The sequence below is a fragment of the Adiantum capillus-veneris genome, chromosome 1 (genome assembly GCF_014529385.1).
Source record: "Adiantum capillus-veneris isolate H3 chromosome 1, ASM1452938v2, whole genome shotgun sequence".
Classification (NCBI taxonomy): domain Eukaryota; kingdom Viridiplantae; phylum Streptophyta; class Polypodiopsida; order Polypodiales; family Pteridaceae; genus Adiantum; species Adiantum capillus-veneris.
In genome coordinates this window covers 115,421,881-115,449,217 of record NC_140931.1, presented here as the reverse complement: position 1 = coordinate 115,449,217, position 27,337 = coordinate 115,421,881, and the positions used below count along the sequence as shown (strand labels likewise).

Below are 27,337 nucleotides of genomic sequence, written 5' to 3'. Positions count from 1 at the left end.
GATGATCCGAGATGCAGGTCATCGGCAGGCTTTCTGTTAGCGAGACACAATATTCTCCACGATATGCAGCATCATGCTTTGGACGATGTGGAAGGCTCGATGTGCCTACATTCTGGGCTCACAATCCTCCCCTATGTCCACCATTTTGACAGCCATCTGGACAGAGCTACTGCATACTCTTTGCTATCAGTGGGGATTCTTCAGCTTGGTCCTCTAGGGCAGCGGAGCAGGGTTGATGCGCCTTTCTTTACACATGGGCACGGGCGTTAGTTCTTTTCTGTCGGGATCATGTTCACATCACATGGCATTATGCACCCCCACAATGGTTCATTCTACATTCATCGTACAAACCACCTTGATGTTTACATAGCCTACACATTGTCACTTCTCTTTTGTACTTCCTCTGGGTGATAGGCCATTGAGCATCTCTTATGTACACAGAATACAATCTCTTTTCCAGAGCGAGAGAGAGAGAGAGAGAGAGAGAGAGAGAGAGAGAGAGAGAGAGAGAGAGAGAGAGAGAGAGAGAGAGAGAGAGAGAGAGAGAGAGAGAGAGAGAGAGAGAGAGAGAGAGATGATGATGTTGTATTTACGTCCTCGGGGGGCCAAAATGACCCATGGGACCACAAAAAAAAATCTACAAGAGGCTCCCCTCATGTGTGTAGAGGGGGTAGTGGGCTAGTAGCTTTCTTGTGTGTTAGTGTTGTGTGATGATCCAATACTTTGGCAAAGTAGATGCCTAAAGCTACTGGGGAGGGGTGTGTCCGAGAGAGAAGCTCCTCAAAGGTGACATCTCCTTGCAATAGCAGTGGGAAATCACCACGGATGTGTGCGTATGCTGGGCACTCGAGGGTGACATGGGCCTCGCTTTCCACTTTGTTTAAATTGCATTGTGTGCATGTCCTTATATTTTCCTTCATATTCAGCCACCCTCCCGTTTCAATCTTGAGCATGTGTGATCGCGTCCGCATCAAAGTAATGGCCCGTCTTACCCGGTGGGACATAGGTGTCCTGATATGCATCTGGGTGTCCCCAATCTTGTAGGTCTCTCAATATCGTGTATTGATGTCTTTGCCGTAGTATTCAAATTTGGACCTGTGTACTACTGTACTCCATCTAGTGTGTAGGGCTTCAAGTATGCTTCTGTCAAAATTCAGCCCATGCTCATGTTCAGTGGCTTCCTCTATGTGCATGTCCACATGGTCTCCCACATTCCATCTAGAGAACCATTTCCGTATGTCTTCTACGAGATTGGATGTGAGAAATTTACTCTTGTAATTCTTTTGCGGTTTACATCCGGCTTGCCATGCCATGTGGGGTAGACGGCTCTCCGGCATCATCTTAACTTTCATGAGGTATCTATGTACCCTCTGTAAGGCTTGCATTTCCAAGGGTCTCTTGCCTGTCTCCAAAAGCATCACTGAGTATGGGGTGGTAGTTTTGATCCCCATGTGTCTACATAAGAATTTTTTCTGTATCTTTTCAATGCCATTCCAAGTGCTAGCGGGGATACTCCCCCCCCATACCTCTACACCGTAAAGTATTGTTTGGACCACGCATACATCAAATGCCAGAGACTTGATTTCCCATCGCCTTGTGACACTTTGCTTGCACATGTTCTCAAATTCATAGTATTTCGCTTGTCCTGCTTCAATTCTGTTTTGCGTGCAACTTCCCCATGCATGGTTGGAAGGTACATAGATGCCCAAGTACTTGAACCTCTCAACCGCTTGGAGTGTTTGCCCATCATACGTGATGATGGGCTGATTCTCATTTCTACATGTGTGGACTGACATAACCTTTGTTTTGGCTACATTGACTGACAAGCCCGTTGCATTGCAAAATGCATGTACTGCATCCAAAAGTTTTTGTAGAAGGAGGGCCTTGTAGGCAAAGAGAACCACATCGTCGGCATATATGAGGAGGAGAAGCGTGAAAGTACCAATGCTAGGGTGATCTCCCCCCTCTCCCATAGCCTTGTTAATGAAATCATCAAGCTCATCTATGCATAGTCCAAAAAGCGTAGGTGACAAAGGGCATCCTTGTTTAACTCCCATAGTGCTCCTGAACTGTTGTGAGAAACCTGTGTTTGTCTTGATTTTACATATGACCTCTTGGTAGAGGCGTCCCACTGCTGCCCTGAGATGCATAGGAACTCCCAGAGTTTCCATACGTGACCATAGCCCTTGACGGGGTACTGTGTCAAACGCTTTCGTGAAGTCCACAAAACAACAATACAGGGTTTTGCCTCTTAGCCTGGTTTCATCCATCAAGACCCGGAGTGTAATAAGGTGGTCTATCGTGCTGTGGCGGGCTCTAAATCTGCTTGTCCAATGGCACGTTTCCTGTTATTTTCAGCCCATGTGCTAAGATCTTTCTCAATGATGCTTCTAAATAGTTTTTCCATACATGAGCTCACCATGATGGTGCGATAATTAGTGAGCAAATTGCGGTCACCTCCTTTAAAGAGCGCTTTCACCCAATTTTCTTGCCAATCTTGGGGTAAGTATTGGTTGATTGCTTGATTCATCATATGGTGTATCCATTTCTTAGCCTCAATACCTGACCATTTCAGCATTTCAGAGGTAAGATGTAATGTGTCAGCTGCTTTCCCATTCGCCAGGCTTTTGAGGCCTTTAATGACTGCTTGGAAGGTGATGGGCTTTGGATGTTCGGCCTGAGCCCCTGTGTATATCGCCTCTTGAGTCCCCGACGGGGCATACAAAGTTTGTACATAAGCATACATTTCGTTTAGGCTGAAATCTCCCATCACATCCCCTTTCTTCCCCTTCATGTTACGCCAAGCCTTCTTTGGCTCTTTCTTGAACCTACTGAGGTCTAGTTGTTCTTTTGAGAGTTCATACATGCGTCTCTTTTTCCTCTTGAGTGTATTGTATTCTCTAGCAGCCCATTCCCATTCAGTTGAGTGTTGTGCTAAGCCTCTCATCTTGCGTTTGGCCTCCTTGCATTCTGCATCAAACCAAGGATTATGAGGTAAACCCTTCCTAGTCTGTTTACCATTTTGATACTTGCCCATAGTAATTTTTGCCGCTTCCTCCATTGCATGTCGGAAGATCTTCCACATCTCTTCAATGTCACAAGGCATGTTCCGGTCAAACAGTAAGCTATCTAAGAGACTAGCATAGTCCTCTTTCTTTGTGAGTTGCATTTTGTATGACCAATTCGGTGTATTCATTGTGTTGACAATAGGCATACTGGGCATGTGTAGGCATATATGAATTGGGGTATGGTCGAAGGTTGGTAGCCTGCTACCCACTTCAAAACTATGGACCAAGTCCAATGCATCGTATCTCACCAAGGCATAATCATTTGTACTCCTCCCATGATTTGCCGTGTAGCAAGTGTACGATCCAGAGTGTACGAACTTATCCACACCATTCATGGCTACAAGTTGCATTGAGTTCATCATACTTATCATGGCTGACCCTTGTGCATTCATGATGTTATCACTTGAACATCTATCCCACATAGAACCAAGTATAAGTTCCCCATTCTTATCTGCAGGGTGCATTGAATGGTCTGTCAATTGTGCCTGTGTGTTTCCAATCCGGGCATTCAAATCCCCAAGAAGGACAACTGCTCCCTCTTGTGCATACATTGCAATGTCTGTACATAGGTCAGCAAAGGGGTCATTTTTGGATAGTTGGTTTGTGTCATAAAAAGGTGACTCTCGATGCGGGATATAGCATCCTGCAACAAAGATCAATCCTTGTGATGAGCAAACCTTAACCCATATATAGCGCTTGTGGTCATTGATCTTGCATACCTCAACCATCTTTTGAAGCTCTTCCTTATACATTACAGCTACACCTCCTTGTCCTCGCATTTTGGTACCATTCCACCATACGGAGTGCTTGATATATCCACTAATGTCCGGCAGCCTGCATGTGTTTTGTTCCCATGTTTCCAACAGGAAGAGTATGTCAGCTTGTGGTAGAATATCCACCAGCCCTTCTCCCTTATGCCATGGGAAACCTCTACAATTCCAGCTTGTAACTTGTATGGTCGTGATCCCATGGGTCGCGAGAGAGAGAGAGAGAGAGAGAGAGAGAGAGAGAGAGAGAGAGAGAGAGAGAGAGAGAGAGAGAGAGAGAGAGAGAGAGAGAGAAATGAAATGTTATATTAACGTCTTCAAAAGGCCATAATGACCTATGAGACCTGAAAGTTACAAAGTGGTGGATCTGATACAAAGTTAGAGTAACAAAATAACCTAACAACAGTACAAAACAAAGATATATACTATGGGGTCCTAAGTTGGTCGATGTGAGCCAAGCAAAAAACTAAGCAAAAAAATGGGCGGCTTGTTGGGATAGATGAATCACAAGAGATCTATCATCGGTCGTTGGCGAATCTCATCAATTTCCTCCATGGTTAGTAGTCTGACCGAGCGTCGTGCATGCCTGGCCAGCGTGCTCCGAATTTTCTGTTGTAGCCTCCGTCGATGCTGTGTAGTTCTTCGCAGTCGCGGGCGCCTGGATTTCCCCAATTCAATTGCTCGGTCAATCAGTGTGCCTCTGGTGTGAGACGAGGGGGAGCTCTGCTGTGGGAGTGGCTCTTGCGGCTGTCCCGTGTCTGCTCTGAAAAAGTCTGTGATCTGTCTTTGAGACTGGCTAGCCTCTCCATTCATCAGGCTATCTCTGTGTCTGCGCAGCTCGAGCAAGAACAAACCCAGACATCTCTGATCTTGGTATCCTATGACTCTTGAGAGTGGTCCAAAACCCTCTCTGAACAAGCAATGGAATCGGCCTCATATCTCGTAGTAGACGGGGCAGCGGCATGTATAGTGTAGCTCTGTCTCAGGTTCCATGTTACACAAGGGGCATGTCCTGTCTTTTGTTGGTACTCCGCTGTATCTCCCAGTTTCAATCCGCAACTGGGGAGAGGATGTGCGTAATTGGCCAATAGCACATCGTATCCCATGAGACAAGTGGGTATCCATGTATTTGGGTCTCGTCACAAAACCATCTTCCGTAAGCTGGAGAAGGTGGTCTCTGTAGAAAGCCATCTTTGTGCCCAATTCCTGTGCTGGTTGTATCCATGTCCTCCTGGTGTCTAGCTGGGTCAGGTCTTGGCGGATGAGCTTGGTGATCTCTGATTGTGTAAGAGTGAGAGATGGTGCATCCAATGAGTAATGGAATGGTGGCAGCCTGTCGATGCTGAACCCATGTGCCTGAAACCATGATGTCATCTCCCCATACCAGCATGTTGTATCTCCTTGTCTGGCTAACTGTCGAGAGGATTCAAGTGCTATGCGAGCATATCTGTTTCTAGGAAGTTCCCATGTGCGGTTTATGAAGGAGACTGATCTGGTGAGCGCCTCCACCACTAGTGGGGGGGCTGCTAGCTTTGCTCTGATAATGGCTCGTGGTACTGATGCCTTGGCTCCAATGAGCCGCGAGATCATAGAGACGAGAGGTTTCTCCATGTTCCCCCATCCATCTGTGCGACCCGGCCTCCCGTGGTGATCCGGTGAAGGTCCCCATATCTCGGTTCCATAGAGCAATGCTAAAGCCACCAAGGTGTCAAAGAGCCAGAGCCTCGTCCGGGGCTCCTGAAACTGAACCTGCGAACACATCCTTTCCAATCTACCCAATGTTGCGTGGGCACCTCCTTCTGAAGTCTGGCTCTAGTCTGGCGGCACGCCTCATCGTACCAGCTGTTCTGAGGCATGCTCCATGATCGGCGGCTCTGCTCAGGCTTGGTGTGTGGGTATGCTTCTGCTGCTGCCTCATGTAATGTTTGTGTCAGTATAGTAGTTAGCTCCTCTAGAGGTCGCCCCGGGTCCTCAGTGCATAGGCGTCTGTAGATTCCGTCCATGTATACAGAATCCGTCTCCCGTGTGAATGTGTAGCGAGTGGGGGTTGCTACTTGTGGCGTGTGTGCTACTCTGAACTGGAAGGAGATGGTTATCGACACCAGAGCATGATCCACTGCCACCTCGACCGGTCTGGGCCCAACTATGAGATCCTGGATACTAGAGATGAGATTCGGCTGTGCCATGACATAGTCCACAGTGTTGGCTCCATGTCTGTGTGGGAAGCATGTAAAACCTCCCGCAACAGGAAATCTCTGTAGGCCGTTCAAGATGGCCAATCCATGTGCAGTGCCCATGTCTATCAAGTGTCGCCCATACTCAGTATATTCCATATTGTGTGATAGTCTGGAAAGGCCCGTCTCTGCTACATCTAGCTCTCTTAGCATCTCCTCTGAAGTATCATAAAACACTGCCTGGTGATGGGCAGTCCTAGCATTGAAGTCCCCTAGGATGATAATGTCACCATCCCTAGAGAACTCCCATATGTCATCATCCAAAATAGAGAAAGGGGATTGTCCTCTGGGTGATGCATAAATTGATGTAGTCGGGGGAAAGTAGCAAATAGCTAGATAGAGGTATCTGCCTGTCTCTGCTTTCAGTCTCACCCACATGTACCTAGCTTGCTCGTCCCTGCGGGCTATTTGTATCAGTGGCTGCAGATCCTCTCTAAATAACACTGCCCCTCCCCCCGAGCCCCGCCCTTTGTGCTCTGAGCGTGTCTCCTGTCTGTAGGCTGTCTCCCACCTGTATCCACTGATGTGGCATGGATTGCCCAGGGGCTTGGTGTGTCTTAGAGTAAAAGATGATGTCTCTTCCAGTAAAGCTATCCTCAAAAGCTCCCATATCAAGACGCATAGATCCAATGCAGTTCCAGTCAGCTACTTTGAGTGTGGTCCCGTAAGTCTCGCACCGTCATGTGGAGCGTCGCTCTAGTATTACCACTTTTCCGTCTCGATAAAAAGCGATCTTGCCTTTTCCCCTTGCCGCTCTAATCTTCGGCATTACTTCCTGCATATGAGCGATCTGCGAGAGGGTGAGATCATCCCCGAGAAAGATGCCAGTCTCTTTGAGAGTTGGTCTTTTCTTCAAGAAGGACTTCTTCGCTTCCATGGAGGGAAAATGGAGGATGAGTGCTCTTTCTTTTGAGGTTTCTCCACTGCTTCCATTTTTCTTTATGTTGCCCACTCTCCATGCCCTTGTGTGCATCGGCTCATGAATCCCCATCAAGGCTGTGAGTTCTTTTACTTCTTCGTCCACATTGCCTTTGTCTTTAAGACCGCAAATTCTCACATGTAAAGCGCACACCCTTCTCCTCTGCTCCTCCTCAAGTGTCTGATTAATGATGTTGTTGGGTGTGGACGTGGGCGTTATCTCCTTGCCTTTCCCTTTCTTGGCCACCTTGATCCATTTCTCGGCTTCGTCCGCCTTCTTTGAGTTTTGGTAAGAACATCCACCCAAGAAGTCGTCATTTCTTAGTGCTGCTCTTCTCCTTCTTGGATGGCCCGTACTTGCTCCTTGATCGTGTTGATTTCTTCGATTACTGAGGGTTGCAGTTCGCCCTCTTCCAGTGTGTTTCTTGATGGTGCTTCGGCGAGATCTTTCTTGAGTGACGCGATCTCTTCCTCTTGGGTCGTCACTCGGTCTTCCAGCGTGCTTATCTTACTCTCTTGGATCAACACGCGTCCTTCGAGCATGTTTATTGTACCCCAGAGATTGCGGTTTATCTTGGTAATGGTCTCCGTCATTTCCTCTTTGCATTTTTGAATGGCATCCTCTAGGGGGTCGGCTTTATCGTTCATCTTCCTCATGCTTGATCGTCGTCCGCAAGGGGGGGATTAGATGTACGTGTGCACCCACACTAGCAGCGGGCGTGGCAGCTGGGCGAGTGGGGGAGCCGTCCGCAAGGGAGAAGACGCGTGTACACCCACACTAGCGGCGGGCGCGGCGAGTGGGGGAGCGTGAGGCGATACGACTAGAGAGGGGCGTCGATAGTTACAGACGAGAGAGAGAGAGAGAGAGAGAGAGAGAGAGAGAGAGAGAGAGAGAGAGAGAGAGAGAGAGAGAGAGAGAGAGAGAGAGAGAGAGAGAGAGAGAGAGAGAGAGGGGTCACATATGACCTATGGGACCGAAATCAAAACATCAAGGGGGTCGTCAGATACATCTCGGTTAAGGACCGAGGGTATACACTCTTACAATGACATTGTAGTTTTTTATCTGTAGTTGGGTCTAGCTTCGTAAAGGTGCATGGAAGTGTTACCTTTTGCATCTTGCTCGACACTTGCATTTTCTATCTGAAAATTGTCTTTCTTTTTTGTTGTGGGAGTACAGCTAGATGTAACATTTCCATCTCTTGCTTGCTCCATCATCAGTCTAGATGCCATGGACATTAGCGGCGAGCAACATCTCGATGTGGTATTGCTCTATTCAAGTTTCAGTATGACTAAATTGTTGCATCTTGATTGTGCTTAAACATTTTTGTTTTTATTTTATTATCAGAAACATAATATCTATAAGAAAAGGCTGGATCCAACGGGAAAGGTGGTTGAACCACCTAAGCAGGAGAATCTTGGAGGTCCTCAGGTTTGTGTTCTTTGCTGAAAGTTTTCAGCGTGTGTAAATTCATTTCAGTTGACGTGTTCACTGTTCCTTTGATGTTGGCAACATGAGTCTCATTTCAGTTCTCAAGAGAACAAGTCGATATTGTCATATAGTTGGCTTATAGATTTACTATTGGGTGTGCTAGTGATTTTGTAAGTAATTGGTCACATAGCTGTACTTTATCTGCTATTTATCGCTTTTCCCCATGAGTAAGGGCAATCTTGCATGGGGAAAGGGTCCAGACTTGTATCTCCAATGATTAAAAGGTTTTGGCATTTACCATAAAGACTTGAACAGGGAAGCTTTTTCCAAGACCCCATATCTGTTATATATATATATATATATATATATATATATATATATATATATATATATATATATATATATATATATATATATATATATATATATAGATAGATAGATAGATAGATAGATAGATAGATAGATAGATAGATAGATAGATAGATAGAGAGAGAGAGAGAGAGAGAGAGAGAGAGAGAGAGAGAGAGAGAGAGAGAGAGAGAGAGAGAGAGAGAGAATGAAATGATATGTTGATGTCTTAAAAAAGGCCCAAATGACATATGAGACCAATCCGTTACAAACATGTGAATCTGGTACCGTGTCTTAGTACAAAAAAGAAATACTAAAATGAATCTAGAAGTACTACTAGCTCGAATTGTGTGGGGTATGTGTGATCACTGATACAACAGGTGCCCAATACAAGAGAAAAATACGATGGGTGATGGATCCATTCTCATCTGTACTCTGGATGTTGAGACAATATGGCTCGAATCCTCTGTTGTAGTCTCCGTTGATGTTGTGAAGCTCCTCTCCTTAGTCATGGGTGTCTCGATCTTCCTTGTTCCAATGCTCGGTCAATGAGAGTACCGCAGATGTGAGTATGAGGTGAGCTTTGCAGTGGTGGCTGCTCCTCTTATCTGTCCAGTGTTTGGTGTGACTGGGATTGTCTCTCTCCGGATCTCCTCAGTAAACTATCTCAGTGTTTGTGTAACTCAAGTAGATACAAGCCTACACATTTGTGGTCCTGATAGCTCATGACTCGCGAGAAGGGTCCGAAGCCTTCTCTGAATAGACAGTGGAAGCGACCCCGTATCTCCAAATACACTATGCACTGACATATATAATGTGTCTCTGTCTTTGGCTCTGTATGGCATAGGCGGCATATCCTGCTAGCTGCTGGTATCCCTTTGAATCTACCAGTCTCAATCTCAAGCTGGTGTGAAGATGTCCGTATTTGACCAATGGCACAGCGTAACCCATGAGATAGATGTGTATCCATATATTTGGGACGAATCACAAACCCATCCCCTGTGAGTTGAAGAGGATGCTCTATATAGAAAGCCATCTTCGTGCCCAACTCCTTTGTCGGCTCTATCCATGTCATCTTGGTGTCCAACCGGGTCAGGTCTTGGCGAATGAGTCTAGTAATCTTCACCTGTGTAAGAGACCACGGTGGTGCATCAAGGGAGTACTGGAAGGGAGGAAAGCTGTCCATGCTGAAGCCATGTATCTGGAACCATGATGACATTTGTGCATATCATGATGTGTCCCCTTGTAAAGCTAACTGTCTGGAGGATTCAAGGGCCAATCTGGCATATCTATCTATGGTAGTATCCCATAAGCTTCAATCTGTTCTTTTCTATTGGCACGTGGTGCCCGTCTTGTGACAGTGGTATCAGAGCATCAGGCGTGTGCTTTTCTGAAAGCATACCGGTCCTACAAAAGAGTAGACATAGACTACTGGAATTTTATTTGAAGCACGTTCGTGCTCTGACCCCGAACTTATTAGCCACTCCCACCCTTCATCGCGCATCGGGCGCGCTTCCGTCTTCATCGCTGTGTCTCATAGGGCATAAGCCATAAAGAGCCCAAGACTTGGAATTTATGGATTCAGCAGAATATTTGCAGTTTCTACTCAACGAACCTCATGACATTCTTTTGCGGCATCCTCAGCAGAATCTTCCGATGCTGCAAAGTTTTCAACAATTTTTGAACTACATGTTACCCCCTCTGATGCCCCAGGTGATACCTCCTCCTCCCGACATCAGAAAGTACGAGAGCTTCCAACCGGCAACCTTCTCAGCTGTTTGTTCCGATCGGGGGAGCTTTTAGGAATAAGGTGCAGTGATCTGACCCTGATCCAGTACAACCCGCCTTTGCCACCGCCATTGCCCCCACCTCCACCACCACCACCACCATCGCCACCAGGCTACAATGGTTGGAGCCCATATGGATACCCTTATTATCCAAATCCGGGATATGCGCCTAACAAACCCAAAGATTTCAAAGATGGTAGCACGACAGTCACATTTCTCGAGCGTGATTTCTTAAAGATAATGCTATGCAATGGTGGAGTTCAATAGCGACACAACCGCATGCTCCAAGGACTTGGCAAGCTTTCAAGACAGTTTTTGCACGGAGTTACACGACTTCTATGTTTGAAGTCTGGATTTTGGCAGAGTGCGACAACTTGAAAATGCTTGCCACCGAAACCATGGACGAATATAACCAAAGGTTTCTCGATGTCTACCTTCCGGTGTCCTTTAGATTTGTTCCCTTGGAGGCCCAATGCGAGCGATATACCATTGGACTACCATCACCATTGCAGGAATATTGTCTATCCAAGCAAGTCTCCACCATGCAAGAACTTATGGACCATGCCGAAGTTGGCTACAAACTGATGAAGGGAAAGCTAGAGTTTACCACAGAAGAATCTCCGGCCACTAACCACAACTCTCGCCAACAAAGAACAAATTCTCGTGAGTCTCGTGAAAGTCAACCACAAAGGCCTCATTTGACACCTCAACAACGAGACACCTTACTACAAGAAGGCCGATGTTTTGGATGCTTTCAAACAGGACATAACTATTTTGGTTGTCCCCAACGCACTGATAGACCCGCGGAGCCGACTCCCGCGTTGATGGTCGATAGAAACCCAAGACTATCTCCAGCCAAACAAGCTAAACCGGCTATTGGATTAGTACGTGACATCTATGGCATACGCCTTGAAAATACAAATGAATTGTGTCGAGCATATGGCAATGTCAATGGCTTCAAAGCCCTTATTTTCTTTGACCCCGGAGCTATAGAGAACTTCATCCATCCAGGATTCTTAAAGCAAACGCACCTTGATTATGATGCAGAGGGTGGAGAAATTGAAGCTGAGCTAGTCACGGGGCAAACTCAGAAAGTGGAACCCCTCATTGGTGCTCTTCCATTGAACGTCAAGATTATCATGGAGAAGCTGATTTCCACATCATGAAGTTGGGCAATTGTGACGTTCTATTAGGCATGCCTTGGCATGACAAGAATGATGCAACTCTCCAGGTTCGGAACCGAACCATCACTGTGATGTAGAAGGGCAAGCCAGTCGTCCTCAAAGTTCGGTTGTCCGAACAAAAGCCTGAATGAACTCTCTAGTTGTTTTATAGTTAGATACTTTTGAACTTTGTTTGAGAAAGTATTGTTTGAAACTTTGTTTGAAATGGATGGTATTTGTTTTGAACCTGTCTTGGTGCCGATTTGAAATGTTTGACTCTGGTTTTAATATTGGTTTCAATGATTGGTGATTTTACTCCCGGGTGGAGGGTGAGAAATGATGTTTGAGAATGCTTGTTCATACTCATGGCCCGGATCCTTGTGGTTATTTATCGAGGGAGTATTGAATGATTGAAAAGTGTTGTTACTCATGGCCGGGACCTGCATGGTTATTTACGGGGGGAGTATTAAGAAGTTTGAGTAGTGGTTACTCTCAGCACCTCCAAATGACGCAGGCTGCGGTCTGGGGGGCGTTCGGTTGTAAAAGGCCTCTATATCTCATGGCCCATACCTTTTTAGGTTACTTGCGGGAGGAGTGATGAGGGAGTCGTTGAACAGCTCATGGCCCGGACCTGGATGGTTATTTGCGGGGGGAGTGTTCATCGGCGGCTTTATGTTTCTATGTCTTGTAACATGCATATGTAAGCATTTGTGTTGCATTGTGATGTGCCAACTACTGAATATTCCTAATTGGATGAGACTGCTTGGATATGTAATTTTAGTGCATCAAGACACCCGTGGAAGATCAGTACGGTCTGGGTGTGATGGCTAATTTTACTACGCCGGAATATCAAGAGTTCGGATCTGGACGAAAGGAGAAGCTAACTCCTTGATCAGAAGAGCTGAAAGGAGAAGCTAACTCCTTAACAAAAAGAGCAAACTGAATGTCCCTAAGAATGACCCTCGTATTTTTTTTTTTTTGGAGCTAACTTGAGTTGTTTTGCAGATATGTTGTAATCGCAGACGATTACTCTCTTTCAAGAAGGGGAGATGTCACAAACTGATGACGTGTCAAAGCCTAAAGAATGGAGCCAACTTACAGATGGCGGCGGAGGGGCCTAAACCCTAAGAAGAACAAGTAGCAACAAAAGAAGAAGTCCTACCAACTTATGGGGACCCCGTCCGATGGGACCCCAAGTGACATAAAGAATTAAAATAAAGCAGGACACACACACACACACACACACACAAAAGAATTGCGAAGCTGGCTGATGACGTGACAGATTTCCGAAAATCACGCTGATTGATGACGTGGCATGCTGTACGGATTTCTGCGTTTTGCGCTGACTACTGACGTAGCAGGTTGTATGGATTTCCGTGATATATGTTGGCAGCTTTTTGGTTTTGCTTTTGGACCAGATGCTTTTGAGTTTGAAGGCTTTTTACTGTAAACTGCTTTTGGGGCCTAGGGCCTTTAAATATGAGGTTAGGGCTCATTCTCTGGCATGCTTCTTAGAGAAGGTGCAGAGTCTGGAGTACCGGCTTGTACTGTGTTGATGCAATATAAAGAAATACCGAAAGGGGCGCCAAGGTTTGGGGCCAATACTCTCTAGGGTGGAATTCTGCCACTCCGTTTCGTGTGTCATCTCTCTCTTTCAGTTCAGTTGTTATTAAAGTGCTAAAAGTCTGTTTAGTCTGTTCTTTTCTATTGGCACGTGGTGCCCGTCTTGTGACAGCTATCCTCAAAGGCACCCACATCCAACCTATAAGATTCATTACAATTCAAGGCTGCCATCTTCAATATGGTCCCATAGGTCTCACACCGTCATGTAGAGCGTCGCTCTTCAATCACCACTCGACCATCTCTGTAGAAGGCAGTCTTTCCCTTCTCCCTTGCTGCCGTAATCGATGGCATCACCTCTCTCATGTGAGCTAGTTGCGAGAGGGCGAGATCATCACCGAGAAAAATACCTGTCTTCTTGAGGGTTGGCCTCTTCTTCAAGAACTCCTCCTCCTCCAAGGAGGGGAAACGTAGTATGAGTGCTCCTCCTTGATGACTTGCACTCGTTCTTTGGTTGTGTTCAGCTCCTCCAGCATGGAAGGCTGAAATTCCTCTTCTTCAAGTCACCCACTTTTGACTTCAAGAAGCTCACCTTGTAGATTTCGGATGATGGAAACTTGGATGACCACTTTCTCCTCGAGCGAAGCGATCCTCCTATGCATGCCATCTCTTTCTTTGGTCCATCTTTGAAGAATAGTGCTCCTCTCCTTCCTCCACTCTTCCACTTCGTTTCTCCATTCTCTCATTTCCTTCGCTATTGCCGACATCCTCTTTGTTGTTCGCGTGAAAGAGGCTTTGTGGGCGGTCGGCGAGATGCGTTTTCTTACACATGGGGGAAGCCGTTTGCACTTCTCTGATGCTTCCCGAGAGAGAGAGAGAGAGAGAGAGAGAGAGAGAGAGAGAGAGAGAGAGAGAGAGAGAAAAACAAAAAATACAAGAAACCCTAAAAAACAGCAAGAAACGCTTGTGAAAGAGAGAGAGAGAGAGAGAGAGAGAGAGAGAGAGAGAGAGAGAGAGTCAGTCTAAAACAACAAAAAATACAAGAAACCCTAAAAAACAGCAAGAAACGCTTGTGAAACCTTAAAAAACAACAAAACACAGATTTGAAACCCTAAAAAACAGCAAGAAATAGTGGCAAAACCCTAAAACACAGCAAAAACAGGTTTCAAAATGTCACAAACTGCTGATGTGTCAAAGCCCTGAAGAAGGGAGCGAACTTGCAGATGTTGGCCGAGGGGCCTAAACCCTAAGAAGAACAAGTAACAAAAGAAGAAGTCCTACCAACTTATGGGGACCCCTTCCGATGGGGCCCCACGTGACAAAGAATTAAATAAAGTAGGATCCACACACACACAAAGAAAGACTTGCATCAATACTGATGTCGTGGCAGCTGTACGGTCAAATTCCGGAAATTGCGCTGACATGATGACGTGGTAGGCTGTACGGATTTCCACGTTTTGCGTTGATTGCTGTACGGAATTCCGTGATTTACGTTGACAGCTGTTTGGCATTGCTTTTGGACCAGAAGCTTTTGAGTTTGAAGGCTTTTCATGTAAAACTGCTTTTGGGGCCTAGGGCCTTTAAATATGAGGCTAGGGCTCATTCTTTAGCATGCTTCCTAGAGAAGGTGCAGAATCTGGAGTACCGGCTTGTACTGAGTTGATGCAATATAAAGAAATACCGAAAGGGGCGCCAAGTTTGGGGCCAATACTCTCTGGGGTGGAATCCTGCCACTTTGTGTCGCGTGTCGTCTCTCTTTCCGTTCAACTGTTATTGAAGTGCTAAAAGTTTGTTCAGTCTGTTTTGTTCTATTGGGACGTGGTGCTCGTCTTGTGATAGTGGTATTAGAGTATTAGGCGTGTGCTTTTCTGAAAGAATACCGGTCCTTCCAAAGAGTAGACAGAGCAAGATCGCACTTCCAAAGCTTATTGGAAATTTTAGCTCCGTGCTCCGACCCCGGACTTATTAGCCACTCCCACCCTTCCTTCATCGCGCATCGGACGTGCTCCCGTCTTTACCGCTCATGTCTTACAGGGCATAAGCCAAAAAGACCACTTGCAAAGAAGGATCCAAGATTTGTTTCGAGTCACTGTTTTTCTCAGAGGCAGTGCCGTGCAGATGTTGATGCTTATAGCTACCAAGCCGCACACTCCAAGGACTTGGCAAGCTTTCAAGAAAAATTTTGCTCGAAGTTATATGGGTTTTGACATCTTCCTTTGGAGTGCAACTTCTGGCAGAGTCGGGTATCCTGAAATGCTTGTCATGGAAACCCTAGCAGATTATAACTTGAAATTTCTCGACATCCGAACGACGCTCGTCGATGCTTGGGGAGCGTTTGGTCGTATGCTTGTAAATTAATTGTTGTTGTGACTCTCGGCCCGGACCTGGATGGTTATGCGGGAGGAGTATTAAGAAGTTTGAGCAGTGGTTACTCTCAGCACCTCCAAAGGACGAGGTTGCGCTCTGGGGGGTGTTTGGTTGTAAAAGGCCTCTATATCTCCCGGCTCAGACCTTTTTAGGTTATGCGGGAGGAGTGATGAAGGAGTCGTTGAATATCTCCCATCCCGGACCTTGTTAGGGTATGAGTGAGGAGTGTTCATCGGTGACTTTATGTTTCTATGTCTTGTAACATGTATATGTGAGCATTTGTGTTGCATTGTGATGTGTGAACAACTGAATATTCCTAATTGCAGGAGATCTCCTGGGTATGTAATTTTAGTGCATCAAGACACCCGTGGAAGATCAGTACAGTCTGGGTGTGATCGCTAATTTTACTACGCAAGAATATCAAGAGTTCCGATCTGGACGAAAGGAGAAGCTAACTCCTTGATCAAAAGAGCCGAAAGGAGAAGCTAACTCCTTAACAAAAAGAGCAAACTGATTGTCCCTCGGAATGACCCTCCGAAATTTTTGAGCTAACTTGAGTTGTTTTGCAGATATGCTGTAATCATGGACGATTACTCTCTTTCAAGAAGGGGAGATGTCACAAACTGTCGATGTGTCAAAGCCTTGAAGAAGGGAGCCAACTTGTAGATGCTGTAAAAGACTTGGACACTTGAAGTCGATAATCTACCACGACACCACAAATAATCACTTCAAACAGTTCACAGTTCACAATTGATTTGACATTGGCCCGGCGGAGTTCCGTGCCTAGAGATATTGGCCCCAAAGACTGGCGCCCCTTTCGGTACTTCTTTTTGTATTAATCTGTGTTCAAAGTACAAGAGTGTGGGCATGCGCTCACACTCAGACTCTGTGTCAAGATGCTCTGAGTTATGAGGCCCTGCCTACATATTTAAAGGATTTACAAGGGATGCTAAAAGCAGAGCCCAAAAGGCTGAAAATCAAAAGCCTTTAGAAATAAAGCAAAGACTCTTTCTCTCTCTTGCTTGTAAAATAAAGCAGAAGGAGTTTATCTCTCTCAAGCTCTCTTGAGCCCCAAAATAAAGCAAAAGCAAAAGCTTCTCTCTCTTTCTCATCTCTTGCACAGAATAAAGCAATATCCAAAAGCTGTCCAAAACTGCCGCTAGCTTTATTCCCAGCTTCCGCAAAACGCGGGCGTCCGTATAGCCAACCACGTCAGCCTGTACGTCAGCATTTTTGCGTGTCTGTAATTTCCCTGGGCGGGCAGAGAGAGTGTGATGCGTAGCCACGTCACCGTTTGTGATAGATGCTGGCCGAGGGGCCTAAACCCTAAGAAGAACAAGTAACAGAAGAAGAAGTCCTACCAACTTATGGGGACCCCGTCCGATGGGGCCCCAAGTGACATAAAGGATTAAAATAAAGCGGGACCCACACACACACACACAAAGAAAGACTTGTGCCAATAATGATGACGTGGCAGTTGTAAGGTCAAATTCTGGAAATTACACTGACATGATGACGTGGCAGGCTGTATGGATTTCCACGTTTTGCGTTGACTGCTGTACGGAATTCCGTGATTTACGCTGGCAGCTTTTTGGCATTGCTTTTGGATTAGAAGCTTTTGAGTTTGAAGACTTTTCATGTAAAACTGCTTTTGGGGCCTAGGGCCTTTAAATATGAGGCTAGGCTCATTCTTTAGCATGCTTCCGGGAGAAGGTGCAAAGTCTGGAGTACCGGCTTGTACTGAGTTGATGCAATATAAAGAAATACAGAAAGGGGCGCCAAGGTTTGGAGCCAATACTCTCTGGGGTGGAATTCTGCCACTCCGTGTCGCGTGTCGTCTCTCTTTCAGTTCAACTGTTATTGAAGTGCCAAAAGTTTGTTTAGTCTGTTCTTTTCTATTGGCACGTGGTGCCTGTCTTGTGACACAAAACCCTAAAAAACAGCAAGAAATAGTGAGGAAACCCTTAAAAAGAGTAACAAAAACAATGACGAAACCCTAAAAATCAGGAAAAAACAGTTTCGAAACCTTGAAAACAATAAAAAAACAGTGACAAAACCCTAAAAACAGCCAAAAAACAATTTTGAAACCCTAAAACCAGCATAGAAGTGGTGACGAAACCCTAAAAACAGTGAGAGACCCATGAGAGAGAGAGAGAGAGAGAGAGAGAGAGAGAGAGAGAGAGAGAGAGAGATTTTATGAACGTCTTTGAAAGGCCAAAGAAAATTGGCCTATGAAACAAATCCATGTATAAGTGTGTATATCCTCTGGATATTATGATAAAACAACTGGCTGGTAATTGATAAAATGATAAACTACACGATCTACCTGGTATGTATACAAAGGTACCAAAAATGTTTGATGGCAGTGAAGGGTAGAGGATAGAGGTACCTCACTAGTTGGGCTGAATGCAAAGCTATATGTTAGATGAGTTACATCATGCTCTATTGCCTAATTAGCTTCATCCAGTTTGTATAGGGGGGATGTAGAATCTGGTACTTCTAAGAGCCTGTCGTGAGAACTCTAGTGATGCTCTCCATATCAGCCTGCCGTGAACTCCTCTGAGTACAAAGTGTATGTCGATGTCGAATCGTCTGAACCTCCCTTCAGTATCGCTGCGATGCTCTATGTCCTGAGACTTTTGGTCTCCTGTGGGTCGTGAGCTCCTCTGCCTGTGATAGTGTCACCCCTTGGCAAGAGGAGGCCTATAACAGAGTAGGTGCCGTGGGCTGGAAGAAACATGTAAGCAGTGATTGTCTACCCTGAGGCTGCGTGTCTGTAGACCTTTATCTTTGTACCGAAGCATATCTGTAATGAGTCTCCCAAGTAATCTCTGATCTAGTGACATCATCACTGACTGGAGTGATACGTCCGGTCTATCAAAATAAATAGGGTATCTAGCTCTGATATTTGTGTAGTGAGGGCATTGGCATATAAAGTGGCTCTCACACTATACTCTTTGGTTTCCTGCCTCTGCTCTGTCTAGATCCCTCCGTGGCACGTCGTTGGAGTCTGTCATCTCGCATGTTTCTGAGTTTGTGGAGGTAGCCCACCATCTGAAAAATGCTTCCACTACACATTGAAGACATAGTGTGAAGGCTGATGACGTGGCAGACAACTGTATGGATGCCCGCAATTCGCGTTGACATGCTGATGTGGCTGAAACCCGCAATTTGTGGAGGTGCTGCTGATGTGGACAGTGCCAACATTGTATGGACCAACCGTGAGGGCGCTAGCTTTTGGAGTCCAGATGCTTTTGAAGCCTACCAAAAGCTTTTTATGTAACTGCTTTTGGTAGGCCAAGGGGCTTATAATATGTACAAGGGCCCACTCTTTAGCATACTACCTATGGGAGATGCCGAGCAGAGCTTTGAGTGTTGTACCATGTTGAAGCAATATAAAGAACTACCGAAAGGGGCACCACAGTTTGGTGCCAGTGCACTCTGGGGGTGGACCTCTGCCACTCCGTGTCTCGTGTGAAGTGTCTCTTTTTCAATTCAGTTGTTTTGAAGTGTCTAAAGTCTTTACTTTGAGTTGGCACGTGGTGCTGTCTCGTTATAGTGGTATCAACGCTCTAGTCGTGTGCTTTTCTGAAAGCATACCGATCCTTACAATAACAGACAAAGCAAAATGGCGTTTCCGGAGTCTACAGAGTACCTGTAGTTTTTCCTTGGCGAGCTCAGCGACATACTCTCGCGGCATCCTCAACAAAATCTCCCAATGCTGCAAAGTTTTCAGTAGTTCATGAATTACATGTTGCCCCCTCTGATGCCTTAGGTTGTACCACCTCTTCTAGCTCCCGAAAGTACAAGAGCCTCTAACCAACAACCCACTCAGCCTCTTGTTCCAATTGGGGGAGTTTTTAAGAACATGGTACAGCCGTCTGACCTTGATCTGGTGCAACCGCCTCTACCACCACCATTGCCACCACCTCCCCCCCCCCCCCCCCCCCTCCCACCTCCTGGGTACAATGGCTGGAGCCCATATGGATATCCCTACTATCCACATCCGGGGTTTGCACCAAACCCACCAAAAGATTTCAAGGATGGTGGAACCACAATAAAGTATTTTACTTTCCTTGGAGTGAAAGATATGAAGAAGCCTTGCAGTTCCTACAACAGTTTGCCAACATCTATGCATTGGGGAACTATATAGAAGAATCAAAGATCTCTCGAGCTGTGGGATTTCTCAAAGATAATGCTATGCAGTGGTGGAATTCAATCGCCACCCAGCCGCATGCTCCAAGGACTTGGCAAGCTTTCTAGACTATTTTGCATGAAGCTACATGACCTCCCTGTTCGAAGTCCAGATTCTGTTAGAATGGGGAAACTTTAAAATGCTTGCCACAGAAACCATGGAAGACTACAACCGAACGTTCCTTTATGTTTACCTTCCGGTGTCTTCCTTGAAGCTGATTCCCTTGGAGGACCAATGCGAGCGATATACAATTGGACTGCCATCACCATTATAGTAATATTGTCTTTGTAAACAAGTATCAACAATGCAAGAACTTATGGACCATGCTACGGTCGGATACAAGCTTATGAAAGGGAAGCTAGAATTTACTATAGAAGATCCCTTGGCAAACGATCAGATTCGTCGGACACAATGAACAAATCCTCGGGATTCTCGTGAAAGTTAACCACAAAGGCCTCGTTTGACGCTACGACAACGAGAAACTCTATTACAAGAAGGCAGATGCTTTGGATGTTTTCAATTTGGGCATAATTTTTATAATTGTCCCCAAAGTACAGATAGACCCGTAGAGCCTACCACCGCTCAGACAGTTGATAGATCCTTGGAAGCAAGCTAGAATTGCGTTTGGACTTGTTCCTGACATTTATGGAATAAGTCTTGAAAGTTCCAATGAATTATGCAGGGCTTGCAGAAAATCAACGGCTTCAAAGCACTTATCTTCTTTTGACCCAGGAGCCACAAAGGAAGACCTTACCTGAGACTCAGAGCAGAGCTGAAACTGGAAAGTGCTGATGTGGCAGCTGTATCGCCTGGGGATCCTGGTGCAAATCCTGGTGGATTTCCTGGCACGATGATGTGGCAGATTGCACGCTGCTGATGTGGCACTGTTTCTACGTAGTCTTTTATGCAGATGCCGTTTTTGGGTTATCTTTGAACTGCTCTTGAGCACAACTGTAAATAGCAGATGTTTTAAGTGCTTTTGGGGGTCTAGTGCTTGTAAATAAAAGCCAAGGGTGCTAGTTTGTAAGGAGATCACGTCATGGTCTGATTCAACGGTTGTAACACAGTTGTGATCAATACGAAATGGAGACTGCCATGGGTGCCTCACTTTGGGGACCAACTCTCTCTGAAGGGGAACCTCCCATCTTCAGTTTTCTTTTTTAGTTGTTTTCAGTCTGTATCCTTGAATATTTGTGTTGGACGTGGTTCCAGCCGGTTACATCGCCTTTATTTTGCTTGTTTGATAGTTTCATTTTTTTTTTTTTTTTGGTTAAAATGGTTATTTGAATGCTGCTTCTTCTGTAGGATGGGATGATAAGAATCACTAACTATTTGGTATCAATACCCTTTCCTAGTCTCATGGGAAATTTTGAGGTGTTTAAGGGCCCTAGGAGTGAGCTTATTATTTACTGTATCATGGTCGTCAGTACTTAACATAACTGCTGTTTATTATACCTGCATGTTTTCTCGCAGATAGAAAAGCCATTACAAAGACACGGCGGTCGCCTTGAACACAATGAAACTTATTGTGGTTCTTGCTTTGGAGCTGAACAGGTTTTGAACTTTTGGTTGCGCTTGGATTATTCAGGGTGGAAAATGTCTAATTTTCTTCTTACATTTGTACTATCTTGCTTGATGTTTGTGTGCAGTCTGATGATGATTGTTGCAACTCTTGTGAGGATGTCAGAGAAGCATACAGAAAGAAAGGATGGGGCTTGTCCAATCCTGACCTTATTGACCAGGTTCATAAACCTCTAGAAGTTGTGGCATTTCTTAAGTGTAGATTTAGTGTAGCTGATTAGTATTTGCCACTGGCATTGACAGAAGTTATTGAGTGATTGCTTGTGCTTTCTCAAGGCCATATGGCTTTGAAAGTTTTTACTTGCTGCCTTTCAATGTGCGAGATGAAGGTTCTGTCTGCTACATCCTGAAAAGATGCTTTATGGTCTCCTCTCTTTTTGGTTCAGTGCAAAAGGGAAGGATGGCTTTCAAAAATCAAGGAAGAAGAGGGTGAAGGATGCAATGTCTATGGGTCTTTGGAGGTGAACAAGGTTGCTGGGAATTTCCATTTTGCTCCTGGGAAGAGTTTTCAACAATCAAACATGCACGTCCATGACTTTTTGGCGTTCCAAAAGGAGAGTTTTAATGTATGTGCAAGTACCTTATTTTGTACGGTCACTGATTTTCTCATGAAAACTTAGAATACAGATGATAATTAGTGTCACAAATTAGTTTCTCCATTATGAGAGAGACTGATGTAGTTATTACAAGTCTGGTCTTACTCTAGACCGCTCCTTCATAAGGAGAATGTTCTTGAAGAGCTAGAATTTTAATTTGTGAAATAGTGCATGAACTTTTCTGTGTTATTCTTCTGTCTATTCTTTTTCAGGTTAGCCACAAGATAAATGAGCTCAGCTTTGGGCCTCATTTTCCAGGGGTTGTCAATCCGTTAGATAAGTAAGTGGAAATGATCATCTGAAGGACCATTACATCAAACTGTTCATTTATGGTCACTTTTTGTATTGGTAGACTGGTAATATTGTGAGTTTTTTTCATTTGTTACTAGGGCCGTGCGAAATCAGACCACCTCCAGTGGGATGTATCAATACTTCATCAAGGTAATTATCGAGGCTCGTCATATTCTGTACATTGTATCTTATGCTTGTATGGGGTAAAGCTACCGAGTTACGTGTAGACAGTAGACTTGGTTACTAGATGAATGGTTGTGGTCCAGGAGGGTGCAGGTCTCTGGTCTGTTGACCCTGCACAAGAGTGTACCTCTGAAGGTAGTTAAAACAATCAGTAAAGATGTATAATCCGCAGTGGCGGGGTGGGGCTTGAGATATAGTAGACTCTGCATCTTTGTTATCTACTCATTGGATCTACTAGGCAATGGCAGTTTCTTTTGTTACATGGGTGGTTCCAAACGGAAAAGTTGACATATATACAGGGAGGCTCAGGTGAAAAATCGTGCCTTTGCCACCAAAAGGGAAATCTGGGGCTAATTTGCACATCCGATGTGATTGGGATCTATGGATGATTTCTTGGCTGCAAAATAACAGATCTGGATATGAGGATATGACTGGGAATTGCAGGTAGGTTCAACGGGGAATGATGATGGAAATGATGGGCAGCCAATGTTGGTAGGTGAGGACTGCTCTATGAGCTGGGGAATGGGCTGAAGATGGATGAGCGATGGCTGTCAAACGCCCTAGAGAGATGGACTGCAAAATGCCAAAAATGCAGGGCTGCTCAAAAAACGCCAAGTAAAGGGTTATCAAACTATGCAATGATAAATGCTCTAGGGCTCTGGGCGGGCTGCTATATACTAGTGAAAAATCTTCCTTGACCTCGAATTTTGTAATTCCCCAAAAATGGGTTAATGTGGAATGTGCTCACATAGTTCAGGGCTATAAATGGACCTCTCTCCCCCAAATGGCTTGCTTGATTGACGCAAGAGGTTTAGCACTTCAAACAATTGAACAGAAAGAAAGAGAGAATCCACACGAGACATGGAGTGGCGGAGTTCCACTCCCAGAGTGGCGGAGACATGGGTTAATGTGGAATGTGCTCACATAGTTCAGGGCTATAAATGGACCTCTCTCCCCCAAATGGCTTGCTTGATTGACGCAAGAGGTTTAGCACTTCAAACAATTGAACAGAAAGAAAGAGAGAATCCACACGAGATATGGAGTGGCGGAGTTCCACTCCCAGAGTGCAATGACCCTAAATGATGGCGCCCCTTTCCGTATTTCTTTATATTGCTTCAACAGGGCACAACTCCGTGGCATTGCTCTGCATCTCCAACGAGGTAGAATGCCAAAGAGGGAGCCCACAACACATATCTAAAGGCCCTAGGGCCATCAAAAGCAGTTACGTGAAAAGCGTGCAAGTCTACAAAAGCATCTGGTCCAAAAGCAGGCAGCACGCCATCATCTTTTAAGCAAGTGAGTGAGTCCTGCTTTATTTTAAGGTTTTAGGAGTCTGGGCCGGTTCTTGGAAGTTGTTGGGGGTTAGGATTATTAATCCTAATCCATTAGTAATTTGGGCCACTCGGTGGAAACCCTGTAAGTTGGTGAGGGCTTCTTTTTTTGCTTCTGCTAGGGTTTAGGCCCCTAGGCCAGGATCTGTAGGTTGGCCAGGGTCAGGCTCAGGGAGTCCTAACCCTTTGGGTCTTCAGTGGCATGACACGTCAGTTTGTGACACCCCCCCTTGAAAGAAGAGTAATCGTTCGTGATTATATCTGCAAAACAACTCGAGTTAGTTCAAAATATCCAAGCGTCAATCTCGAGGGTCATTCGGTTTTCTTATTCCATATCAGAGCTCTTGATATTTTGGCGTAGCATCACACCCAGATCGCGCTGATCTTTAAAGGGGTTTTTGATGCACTAAAGTTACATCCCTGGGCAATCTCACCCAATTAGGAATATGTAGTGGTTGACACATCATGATGCAACACAAAAGCTTACATATGCATGCTACAAGACATAAATACAAACAGCTCCGCTGAGCACTCCTAGACAGACTGTCGTAGGCATGAAGGTACTCTCTCACTCCACCTGCAAATAGCTTAATAAGGTCCGGGCCATCAGCTTAGAGGACTAATACAATCGAACGCTCCCCAGACCGCCGCTTGTGTTGCTTGGAGGCTTCGAATACAACTAAACGCTCCCCAGACACCGACCTGCGTCGTTCAGAGGTTTTTTAGCTTACAACTAAATGCTCCCTAGACCATCGGTCTACGACGTTCAGAGGTTCCACATCTAACATGAATACTCCTCTTAGGAAAGCGTGAGCCGAAGGTATTCAGAAGAGATAGCATAAAAAATTAACCATTCTCAAATCGGCACCAAAACAAGTTCGAAACAATTTATTTCTATTTCAAACAATTTTTCAAGTAGTTTTGTTAAACAAAGTTCAAAGAGTATCTTAATGCAATTCAATCTTAAAATCATTCTGGGTTGGTTACTATTAGTCGAACTTTAAGGACAACTCGCTTGTCGTTCTGCTGCATAGTGATGGTGTGGTTCTGAATCTGGATGGTCGCATCGTTCTTGTGGTGCCAAGGTATACCCAAAAGAGCATCACAATTGCCCAACTTCATGATGTGAAAATCTGCTTTGTCATGGTTGGATAGTGATTTGAAGAGCACCAATGAGAGGTACAACTTTTTGAGTTTGCGTGGTGGCTAGCTTGGCTAGCTCAGCTTCAGGTTCTCCAGCAAGTTGATTGTACTCAAAATCCATCTGTGCCAAGAATTCTGGATGGATAAATTCTTTGGGGGCTCGATGGTCGAACAAGATGAGTGCTTTGAAGCCATTCATCTTTCCATAGGCTTTGCATAGTTCGTTGGAACCTTCCTGAGCGATGTCGTAAATGTCGGGGACAAGTCCCACCACAATTTTGGCTCTCTTTGCAGGTGGTTGTTCAGGAGGTGTATCCCGTGTAGTAGGACAATTGTTGTAAGTATATCCTGTCTGGAAGCATTCAAAGCATCAACCTTCTTGTGGTAGGGCATCTCGTTGACGTTGAGTCAAACGAGGTCTTGCTAATTGAGTCAAGTAGAATCCCGAGTTGTTCGTTGTGGTCGAGGATTCTGAGTGTTGGTCAGTTGCGCTTTCGTTGCAAATTCATAAGTTTGTAACCAACCGCAACATGGTCCATCAATTCTTGCATTGTAGATGCTTGTTTAGATAGACAATATTCTTGTAATGGTGATGGCACCCGATTGTATAGCGCTCCATTTTGCTAGAAGTTGTACTTTGAACATGGAGGTCATGTAGCTTCAAGCAAAAATATTCTTGAAAGCCTGCCAAGTCCTTGGAGCATGTGGCTCTATAGCAATTGAACTCCACCACTGCATGCATTATCTTTGAGAAATCCGGCGGCTCGAGAGATCTTTGATACTTTTGTGTAGTTTCCGAAGGCATTGATAATGTCAAACTGTTGTACTAATTGCAAGGCTGTCCGCCACGTCATCACTTTGTGACAAAATTACCTTTACTTCGTGACTTTAATTGATGATTACTCCAGGTATGCATGGGTGTTTCCGCTTAAAGTGAAGTCCGAAGTTTTTATGTGCTTAATTTTTGGCTTTGGCTGAAAATGTCTCGAAATGTACTATGGGCACCCTCCGTTCCGATTGAGGGGTGGAGTACATGTCTCATGAATTTAATGCATTTCTGGCTAGTTGTGGGATAAAACACCAATGTACAGTGCCTTATACGCTTCAACAAAATGGTGTTGCTGAGAGGAAAAACAGGGCACTTACGGAAATGGCACAATGTATGGTCAAAAGTCAAGCTTTGCCACATTCTTTTTGGCTTAGAGGTCATCATGTGTGCCACTTATGTACTAAATAGGTGTCCTACGAAAGCTTTCTAGTCTATTACTCCATATGAAGCATGGCATGCTTCATATGGAGTAATAGACTATTGAACATATGCGTGTTTTTGGCTGTTTGGCATATGCTTTGTTGCCACAAACACAGTGCAGAAAATTGGATGATAAGGCTGTCAAATGTATTTTTGTTGGTTAAAGTGTTGAAAGCAAAGGTTACAGGTTGTATCATCCACAAACAAAGCGTATTCTAGTTTCACGGGATGTTGTGTTTGTGGAAGATTCTATTCAGCCCTTGCTGTCATGTACTAGAGACAGTATTGTAAGCTCACAGGACATTTATAACACTTTGTTGCCTCTTTTCAGTGGTGGAAGTACGGATGTAAATTCCAATGAGGCAAATGTACAGCCTATGGGGAAATTTGTATGGCATGAAAACACCATAGAAATTGTAGAATCTAGCTAAATCAAGGAGTCGGGAGTTGGGACAGAGGTCAATAGATACTAGAGCAAAGCAAGAGATGGCAAAATATGGAGCCCCCAAAACCAACAAGATTTTAGACTGAAATGACTCCAAATGACTAGAGTCTAGGGCATCGCAACGGGAGGTAGGATCGAAGCGGCTCGTGGGTGAAGAGAGCAATGTAAGGCTTGAGTGAGCACAGGGCTACAGTTGGATGCGGAGGCACCCTCACTCATAATGACCCAAGATCACATTTAAGGCAAAAAAATGTCCACGTGTAAAAATCTTTGCCAAGTGAGAAAAAAACGTTTCTTAAGTCATCCTCACGCGGACGCGCCCGGAAGCCCGGTTGACTTTGGTGACATTTTTTAGGAAGTCTATGTAGTGCAGTCTCGTGGTTTTGTCAAGAAAGGACAAGAGGATAAGGTGTGCAAATGTAACAAAGCTTTGTATGCGTTAAAGCAATCTCCTCGTGCTTGGTATGAGAAGGCTGACACTCACTTGGTCAAACAAGGCTTTCGTAACAATCCAACAGAAAGCACAGTGTATGTCAAGCGTGAGGGCGATGTACTTCTCATTGTTGTTCTTTATGTGGAAGATTGCTGATCACTGGTCCCAATGAGGTACATATTGCTGAATTTAAGGCTGATTTGAATGCTACTTTCAAGATGAAAGATTTGTGGCTGTCGCATTATTGCT

General features: G+C 45.0%; 1 protein-coding gene across 1 annotated transcript in view; it reads left to right on the top strand.

Annotated features, from left to right (window-relative positions):
- The window catches only part of LOC147465400 (uncharacterized), a 97,569-nt gene that overhangs the window by 56,392 nt on the left and 13,840 nt on the right, over positions 1-27,337 (top strand). The window contains exons 3-9 of the mRNA XM_086519924.1: positions 8,165-8,248; positions 8,333-8,416; positions 21,310-21,390; positions 21,486-21,578; positions 21,804-21,983; positions 22,226-22,293; positions 22,403-22,454. Coding sequence (XP_086376050.1) covers positions 8,165-8,248; positions 8,333-8,416; positions 21,310-21,390; positions 21,486-21,578; positions 21,804-21,983; positions 22,226-22,293; positions 22,403-22,454 — 642 coding nt within the window. The remainder of the gene's footprint in view (positions 1-8,164; positions 8,249-8,332; positions 8,417-21,309; positions 21,391-21,485; positions 21,579-21,803; positions 21,984-22,225; positions 22,294-22,402; positions 22,455-27,337) is intronic.